A 9,668-nucleotide genomic window follows, 5' to 3' on the forward strand; every position below is an offset into this window, starting at 1 on the left:
ACATGCTCCAAGAAAAAAAATATGATATTAAATCTCTTTTTTTTTACTTATGTAGCTAGCTTTTTAAAATTTCAAGTTCACGTAGATTTTGACCACGTTCATCAAACTATATAAGTATGTTTAGTGTATAAAAATATTTATTTTATATTGCTTTCACATAATATATACTGTACTATATATAAGAAATTGTTGTCTCAAGCTCACGGTTCGTATAAATAGTTGCAGTGATGTGAATGTATTGGTTCATAGTTTGTGAACTTAGAGATCAACCTTCATATCACTAATGGTTGATTGCTTCCCCAGTGAGATCTCAAACAGCCGGATTTTTTTAAAAAAAAATGAGATATCGGTGAGAGTTTTTATATTTTAGGATGAACACGAAAAGTTGTTACTATATTATTCTGGAACGGAGGGACTACATGTAGTGCCACTAGGGGATCGAGCACAAATTAAGGTGACCAGCCAGCATGCAAGGAAGAAGGTATCAAGGGTGAAGCTATCTAGCATATATGGTCAGGCATATTTACACACTTGGCAGAAGACGACGGAGATGTGGGGTTTTAGTCTTCTTTCTATATTCTAATTGGTAAACTGCTCATCACTTAGGGCATGTTTAGTTTCCAAACAATTTTTTTTACGATATCACATCGAATATTTGGACACATGCATAGAGTATTAAATGTAGCTAAAAAAACCAATTACACAGTTCGCCTCGAAATTGTGAGACGAATCTTTTAAGCCTAGTTGCACCATGATTTGACAATGTGGTGCTACAGTAAACATTTGCTAATAACCAATTAATTAGGCTTAATAAATTCGTCCTGCAGTTTACTGGCGAAATCTATAATTTATTTTGTTATTAGACTACATTTAATACTTTAAACGTGTGTCCGTATATCCGATGTAACATGCAAGATAGAAAAAATTTCGCCAACTAAACAGGCCGTTATAGCTTGTCCCAAAATTTGCCCGGCCCGTGACAAAGTCCTCACGTGCCATGTAACATTGTCACACACGTAACGACCCTAAAATTTGAGAAAGTATACACACATACGTATGTACATATATATATCGGATTTGGTTTTAATCATCATTTGGTGTGACAAGCTTCCACGTCTCCTGAAGTCTCGTCACTTTCTCGTCTCTTCTCCCTTCATTTATAGCTAGCGTCCGTCCTCGAAATCGAATATATATATTGCTATAGACAAAATCTATTAGTTCCCCGCTTACATTTAGCAGGTTTGGATAATAGTATGTTTTGATCGCTACGTAATTATATTAGTAATACCCCGTGGGTTAATGCTGAAATATAGTAATGGTAGTAGGTGTGTATAAGATGGAGCTTGTGTTGTTAGATGACGTAACTTACTTTAATTAATTTGCACAATGTGCAAACTTCGATCAGTTGGCCAAAAGATTAGAAATAATTGAAATTAAATGATGTGGTTTATGAAAATTTTAATTGGACCTTAATTTGGTTGGTTATCATAGACCATATAGAAAATTAAAATTATCTGCCTAGAGATTCGTGAGAGGAAAAATGGAAAGGAAATAGCCAGTTTGTGTCATAAATTAACCATCTAAGAATAAAAAAACAATTAACCATCTAAGAATTAAAAACAATTAACGTGGTATGTCTTGTTTTTGGTGCATGAAAAGAGAAACTAAAGCATATTTATTATTATTATTATTAGGGAAAAGGCATATATATTATGATCTCTGCTGGTTGCAGAAATAATTTAGACATTTATTTTTCCTAGAAAAAACACGAATATTAGAAAATGATCTAATATCAAATAAATAGAATGGGTGAGACTTCAAACCCAGACCGGCTAGCCCGCCACCTTGTGGAGTTAGCCGGAAGATCCCGGGACATTTCTCTCTATTTTTCCTAGCAGATAAACGCAATGTATATAATTAGATCGATCGATCGATCCCTTGTGAGGAGTGGGCCTGTGCGTGCAGCTAAGCTCAAGCTAAGCTAGCCACCAGCAGCAGCAGCAGCCTCTGACAAATCCCACAAGCGTGATAGCTCAGCTGATCATCGATATGATATAGCTAGCTCAGCTCAGCTCATCAGGCGAGCATCTTTTGGGCCAGATGGCGACGCCGTCGTCGTCCTCGACAGAGACCATTTCAATCTAATTCTATCCCCTCACCCCCAAATCATCCCAAAATCTTAATTATCTAACTAATTAACAAACCCCCGTGCTAGCTAGCCCCCTCTCCCCTCTATATAAGCCCCTCCATTGCTTCGCCTCCCAAGAAGAAGAAGAGATCATATTTAGCTATATCTCTAGCTAGCTGCGTCTCGTCTTCTCCAAGCTATTGTTACTTAGCTAGCTTTAGCTAGGAGAGTAAAAGATCGAGTGATCATTAGTGAGTTTGATTAGTTGATTTTGTTGGGGCTGAGATCGAAGAGATCGATGGCCGGGCTGAGGGAGATGGAGTCGACGCTGCCGCCGGGGTTCAGATTCTGCCCCAGCGACGAGGAGCTCGTCTGCTTCTACCTCCGCAACAAGGTCGCCAACCACCGCGTCGCCTCCGGCACCCTCGTCGACGTCGACCTCCACGCCCGCGAGCCATGGGAGCTTCCCGGTAACCTTACCCTACAAACCTACTTTGTCCAGACACATAGTCAGAAGTACTGTATTTTTTTTTTTACAATGAATTGAGATCGGGTGCGAAATTTCACTGTACACAAGAGAGATACAGTGTTGGTGCATTGATAATTGTTTGATAATTAGTTAATCATTTGGGGTTCCTTGGAGCACAAGCATATAGCTATAGGTGTAGATAGATAGATACAGAATGTGCACGAGATGATCATCAGCTAGCTATTATAGCTTGCAAGCAATCATAAAATTAGCGGCAATAATTTCGTGATGGTTCCTTGGCTAGCTAGCTCACAAGTCACAAGACTCCAAGTCTCGCAAGCTAGAGACCAATAACGACCTGTTTATATGTCCACTTCTAGCTAGCTAGGGCCACTCAGAGAATTATAAAAACGTCACTGTTTGCCAGTAACAGTGACCGCTGTAACACTTCACGTGCAAGCGTATCCAATCCCTCTCTCATGATCTCACGTACCTAGCTCTACAGTGTAGGTACAGATACATCTGAACAGTTAATTAGTATCTCTAATGTATATTATTATTAACTTTGATGCTTTAATGAAGGGTGTAACATAGCACTAAATGGTTATTAATTAGCTGATGATTGGATGCATATGAGAGCTTAATTAGTTTTTATTTTGTTATTTTTTTTCAGAGGTGGCTAAGCTCACTGCGGAGGAGTGGTACTTCTTCAGCTTCAGAGACCGGAAATACGCGACAGGGTCACGGACGAACCGTGCGACCAAGACAGGTTACTGGAAGGCCACGGGGAAGGACCGGATTGTCCATGAGGGTACAACACGAGCGGTGGTCGGGATGAGGAAGACGCTAGTTTTTTACCTCGGCCGTGCCCCTAATGGGCAAAAGACGACATGGGTCATGCATGAGTTCCGCCTTGAAACACCTAACTCCCAACCTAAGGTGTGTGCCTTAGCTCTATATTACCTTTCTCGTAGAAATATTTTTCAATAGCTAAGCACTACTACTTAATTTGGTGTGCTCAGATTCACATAATAATTAATCATGGTTTATATATTCTTTTGTGTCAAGCAGGAGGATTGGGTGCTATGTAGGGTGTTTGACAAGAAGAAGCCATCGACAATAGAAGCCGAGGGTGGCGGAAGCAGTGGCAGCGACCTTTTCATTCCCGGTGCCACCGATGGCTCTACTGACCCCTCCTCGCCGACGACGATGGCACCTCTCCTTGGCTCATCGCCCGATCCGACAGTGGTGGACAGGTTCGACCACCGGTCAGCGGCGGTGCCACCATTAATGGTACTCATGCAAGGTGGTGAGGACCAAATGATCAGTGGTAGCGGTGTCCACTGCAGCAACAACGACAACTCCGGTAGTAGCAGCGCACTGCTTAACCTGACGATGCTGCAATACAGCTTCCTAGAACATCGGCCAACTGGTGACGACATGGCGGTGGGGGCCCACTTTGGAACATGCCAGGGTGGCAACAACGATGCCACGATGGCACTTGGGATGGGGTTTGAGGAGCATGGCATGGGAGAGATCATAGAGATGGAACCAGCATGGCGCCAAGGTGGTAGCAACTGCGTGTACAGGGACGAGCTCTACTTCTAGCAGAAGTAGTACAATGGATTAATATTAATGATTTGCATGTGTTAGAGTTCAGTTAAATTCAGAAAATATGTAGAGCTTAGAAGAGGTTTGCTAGTTTGTGATTAGAGTGTGATTATTAATTAAGGTGGAGTTGAATTAAGGGGTCGATTAGTTCGAGTGGTCGTGATATGCAAATATTTGTGTAATTACTCAGTTTGTAGGTGAGCCATATATCAAACAACTTTAGGGAAAGGGGATGATCAAGAATTCAGAACCAGGATGAATTTGATATTCTTGTACTTTAAAATTGTAATGATGGGAATAATATTTAAATCTGATTGAGCCAAGCTCTTCAGGAAGAGAGAATATATTTTCTGCCACTGAGTTCACTTTGTTCAATGACTTGCGAATTTCCTCCTTATATACTAGACCATGAGTTTGTGAGTCATTTTTCACTCTGTACCATTGGACCAGATGGCTTTTTAGGAAATACCCAGACTGCCTTTATTAAAGAAAAAAAGAGTAACATTCAAAGCCCCCTTGCACAAAATAGATGTTTGGGTTGATTTTTACATTTTTTTTTAATATGGTATTACCAATTATATGATATACATGATATATTTCTGCAGTTTAACGTAAATTATTTTGTTTGTGCCATTTTATTTTGTGTAAATGATTCCTCTTTCATTTCACCCAAAAAAAAAGTATTTTCTTTCAATAAAATTGGGAATATTTTTAAATGATATGCTGTACATATTTTTTTATCTAGTTTTTGTTTATACTTATAAATCTTCTTTCATATGCTACCCAAAATATTTTTGCTCTTTAATGTAAGTTACTTCTCTTTCATATGCTGCACAAGAAAGTTAAAGGATGTCTTGTCTCTGATACATAGATTTCCATCTGTTTAATTTGCAATAAAACCACGCAAAGAATTTTATAAATTTTATAAATCTACAGTGGGGCAAATTAGCTGTCAACCATTTCTTTCAAGTTAATAAGAGGAATTTTATAATGTAAGTAGTCCAATCATATAGAATAGAATAATTATCAAACTCAGTATATATAGATGTTACAGAAGAGAGCAAATTGGATGACAGATTGTTGAACTTGTGTAGTTGCATGGAACAGATATTCTCCAGGGGAAAAAAAGTTGTGTTTGTGTAATTTCATCGGACTTCGGGAGCGCATGCATTAGGGCCGGCCTTCAAAAAACAGATTGGACTAGGCCTGATAAGAAGAAAATATTTTTGGACTAAAGAAAGATACGTAGTAGGAATTAGCCAAGAAAAAGGTAGAAGACCTAATATGTGGCAAAATAGAATGGACTTAAGGCCGGCCTTGAAAATAAAAATATGGGCTAGGTTGGGAGGTAAGAAGCCCAATATGTTGGGCCAGAAACAAAAATAAACGAAAAATATGTTGGACCAGAAAATAAAAAGTGGGCTAGGTTGGGCCAGTAGAGGTAAGAGGCCCAATAAACCTAGCCCAATAGAGGTAAGAGGCCCAATAAAAATTACGCGAGAAGGAGGGCTTGAACTGGGCCAGAAACAAAAATTCTATTGGCCCAATAAAAATAACCGAGAAATAACGCTAGAAGGAGGGCTTGAACCTCCGACCTTGTGGTTAACAGCCACACGCTCTAACCAACTGAGCTATTCCAGCTAGGTGGTGAATTTTCTCATTTCAAGTTTAAATATTGTTTCTCCACCAACCCCCCACCAAATTTACACGTCTTACAAAGTCCTTTATATTTTCTAATATTATATAATATTTAAATATGTATTTGAAACAAGTAAATAATATATATATATATATATATAAATAAGTGTGTGCATTATTTTATACCATAAGCAAAGCATCAAGCATGGACATTTTGCTAGTAAAAAATGAGTGCAGCTTTCTAGCCTTCTACAGGAGTGGACAGAATAAGACCGAGAAACTCGGTTAGTAGTTCGGCCTCAGCCATCAACAGACCAAAAAATTTTCGAGCAATTCGGTCATTAGTTTCAGTTAACCGAATTAACCGAGAAAACCGAATTAACCGAGAAAACCGAATTGTGATCCAATAGACCTAGGAGGCCTAACAAGCTCAGTAAAAACACCAAACCCTATAGGGCATCAGGGAGGGAGTAAGTCAACCTCACACCGCCCTAACCAGCGCTGCCTCCAATCCAACCCATCCATCACGCCGCCGCCGCCGCCGCCTCCATCGCACCACTGCCGCCTCTGTCTCCACTCTCCAAACCTTCGTCTCCACTTTCCCATTGTTGCTTGCATAGAGTCTTTGCTACTTGTCAAATTCAGTCAAACCGAGACCGAGACCGAATTTACTGGTCCTGAGTTTTTTTTACGAAATTCGGTCATGAGTTTCCAAAACCGAAATGACCGAAAACCAAGACCAAATTTTTCGGTCTGACCAAATGCCCACCCCTAGCCTTCTAGGCCTCCTTCCAATTGTAGGAAAAAGAAGGAATTTTGTTCTTATGGATTGGATCACTGTAGTTTTATATTTGCGTTTGGCTATATTTAAGTTAAGAACATTGTAATGAATGATTGTAGCTTTTTGATAAAGTAAAGACCAGATTATCTGTTTAGAAAAATGGATTAGATTGCTGTAACTTTAATTGGATTGAAAATTTGGTCACATGCAGTACAAATGATTTTTTTTTCCTCCTCTGGCGATTCCATAGGAAACGTACGGGAAACAAACCCATTCAGTCTGAACTTATGTTACTTTCCTGGATGAAGAAGGAGCCAATCAAGCATATAATGACAACACTATGGAAATAAGTCGCACAGTCATTGACTAATAAAGTTGTTTGATTAAAAAATATAAGCAAAGCTTTGTAGCAGTGGACCTATAATTTTCCTTGACCTCATCTAAATAGCTGTTTACATAGAATTTCTATGTTTCTAATCCTCTATTTTACATGCCTACCATATTGGAGTATTGTAATTCTGTCTATCCCTACATTTTGTAATCCTGTATTTCAAAGTAGCCCTTAGGTATGGAAAAAATAGAGGAAAGCAAAATTTCCAAGACGCTGAATTTTCCTTTCTTTCCATTTGAAAGAAATTTGCAGGACATTGGATCCTCTAAGAATCTTACGACAATCCCCCATTCTAAGGGCATCACCAATATATATGGCAAAGTGATCCATATAGATAAGACCCACATAAATAGTTTATCCATATGGCAATCTCCACAATATATATGGATACAGGGTATCATTAGGAGAAGAGAGAAGAGTAGAGATAGATAATATAATTTATTCCATATGGGTACTCCATATGCATATGGGTAGTCCATATGCATATGGGTATCTTTTGCTATTTTTTCTATATGGACTAGTTGAACAGTGGTAATAGGTGGCTGAATGGAATATTCTATTACTTACAGACTACTTTTACACCACATTGTGGATGCCCTAAGACCTCATTTGGATTGTAGGATATATTTCAAATCATTTGGGGAAAAGATCGGCATTCTTCCTTCGTTTTGTATGTAGGAAAAACAGAGGATATTTTCTTTGTCTTCAACTATACAAGAATTTGAACACAATTTGAACATCCATCTTGACATCTTTTTTCTTTCCTTCGCTAAGTCCAAGCAAATTGTGTCATATAACACCAAATGACTTTAAGTTGAGCACATATTGACTACTAATATAATTAGTTAGCCAAATTTTGTGTTCCAAACTTCCTATATTTTGAAATTATTTGTTTTACATGTGCATTACTTCATATTCCTCTGAATTTCTAAATTAATTTTTCTTATTACGCATTCCACAGGAGCCCTAAATGGAGATTTAATCTGTCCATTTTGGCTTTTGAAAATAACTAGCCTTTTCAAATGGGCGGGAATGGTCCTTTTATTTTGATTGGAACAACATTTTTCACTCTTTAGATGATGGCTTATGGCACACTGAGGAGACAAAACACAATTGGTGATGAGGAAGGAGTTGAGGTCCTCGAGGTGAAAAGTTCTAAAGAAAGAAAGATTTACCTGGCAGTCATTGTATTTATGGGGATGGTTAGATATGGGTGTAAAGTTTTGGTGTGTCACATTATATATACGGACACACATTTGAAGTATTAAACATAGACTAATAATAAAATAAATTGCATAATCCGCATGTAAACTGCTAGACGAATTTTTTAAGCTTAATTAATCCATCATTAGCAAATGTTTACTGTAGCACCACATTGTCAGATCATGTCGCAATTAGGCTTAAAAGATTCGTCTCGTAATTTACACGCAAACTGTGTAATTAGTTTTTTTATCAATATTTAATACTCCGTACATATGTTCAAACGTTCGATGTGACCTGGAAAAAAAAATTTGCCGGTGGTTCTAAACAAGGCCTTTGTAGCATATCTTGATAATTGTGCATTGATTTGTGATTTCGATCCGTTCTTGTAAGGGGGTGGATGGTAGCCAAGGACGACATTAAGGCTTTTGTTTGGTTTGCAAGCATACCAAAATATTGATAATGCCAAAACATAGGTAAGTTTTTGCCAATGCCAATATTTTTTGACAATATCTACGTGGTGTTTGCAAGTATTGGTAGCAAGCCAAATATTACTAGAATTACTATTAAAAATGCCAATATTTGTATGGCAAGTTTTAGCTTCAAACCAAATCAGCCCATAATCATCATCTCATATGTGACCCTGACCCGCAAAGAGTCAAAGATAAACTTATGGTGCACAATCATGCCTTATTCCACATTCATCTCATATGTTCAATGTTACATGCATACTCTCATTCACCTTCACGCATGAAGCCCCAATTTATTTTTGCAAACCAAATTAACGTACAATCTCCAATATTACCTGATCTGAATTGATGGGCTGCACAAGTCCTACATTTGCACATCATGCTTCATGTGGCTGTCCGCAGAGGATAGTGTGGAGTCCGTCGATGATGGAGGTTGTTTGCTATTTTTCTTTCACTCGTCGTCTCTATGACACGAACGATAATGTTTTTGCATTTTCTTCGTGCTTACTATATAATGGATGGCTGCTACCACGCAACGTCGAGCTCACCTCTATACCACGCCGCTACATCCTTCCATGATTCCATCGTCGATTACTGCTAATCACCCGGTTGCCCTCTTCAGCACCAGTCACAAGACATAAACCAACCTCTCCATCCTTATAGCAAGATCCAACAAAGCCACCAGGATCCCAACTTCACGATGGATTTTTGGCTGAATCATTTTTTTTCTTTTCTAGTTTGATTCACTTGTGAGTAATTTTATCACTCGTGTGTGATTGAGCCTGTATTTTTTTCATTCGTATGAACATTTTATAATACAGATTAACAATACTCTTAGTGTCAATTTTTACTCTTATATTGTGTATTGAACATATCAGTAAACAGTAAACATATTACTACACGGTGGCTACAATATTGTGGGCTATATCGAGAGGAAGGTGGTAATTGTTTTACTCGCAGATCACAAAGTCTGAACAATA

At 38.4% G+C, this 9,668-nt stretch overlaps 1 protein-coding gene and 1 non-coding gene across 2 annotated transcripts; one reads left to right on the forward strand and one right to left on the reverse strand.

The window, feature by feature from the left end:
* The first annotated feature begins 2,244 nt into the window (after positions 1 to 2,244).
* Positions 2,245 to 4,550, forward strand: LOC127785988 (protein CUP-SHAPED COTYLEDON 1-like). The gene is made up of 3 exons (XM_052313308.1): positions 2,245 to 2,598; positions 3,271 to 3,536; positions 3,669 to 4,550. The coding sequence occupies exons 1-3, from the start codon at positions 2,427 to 2,429 to the stop codon at positions 4,203 to 4,205; spliced, it is 975 nt and encodes a 324-aa protein (XP_052169268.1). The 5' UTR covers positions 2,245 to 2,426; the 3' UTR covers positions 4,206 to 4,550.
* A 1,225-nt stretch (positions 4,551 to 5,775) lies between these two features.
* On the reverse strand, positions 5,776 to 5,849 carry TRNAN-GUU (transfer RNA asparagine (anticodon GUU)). Its single transcript has one exon. It is a non-coding gene; the product is annotated as a tRNA-Asn (tRNA).
* Between the last annotated feature and the right edge of the window lie 3,819 nt (positions 5,850 to 9,668).

This window comes from Oryza glaberrima, chromosome 10 (assembly GCF_000147395.1).
Source record: "Oryza glaberrima chromosome 10, OglaRS2, whole genome shotgun sequence".
NCBI lineage: Eukaryota > Viridiplantae > Streptophyta > Magnoliopsida > Poales > Poaceae > Oryza > Oryza glaberrima.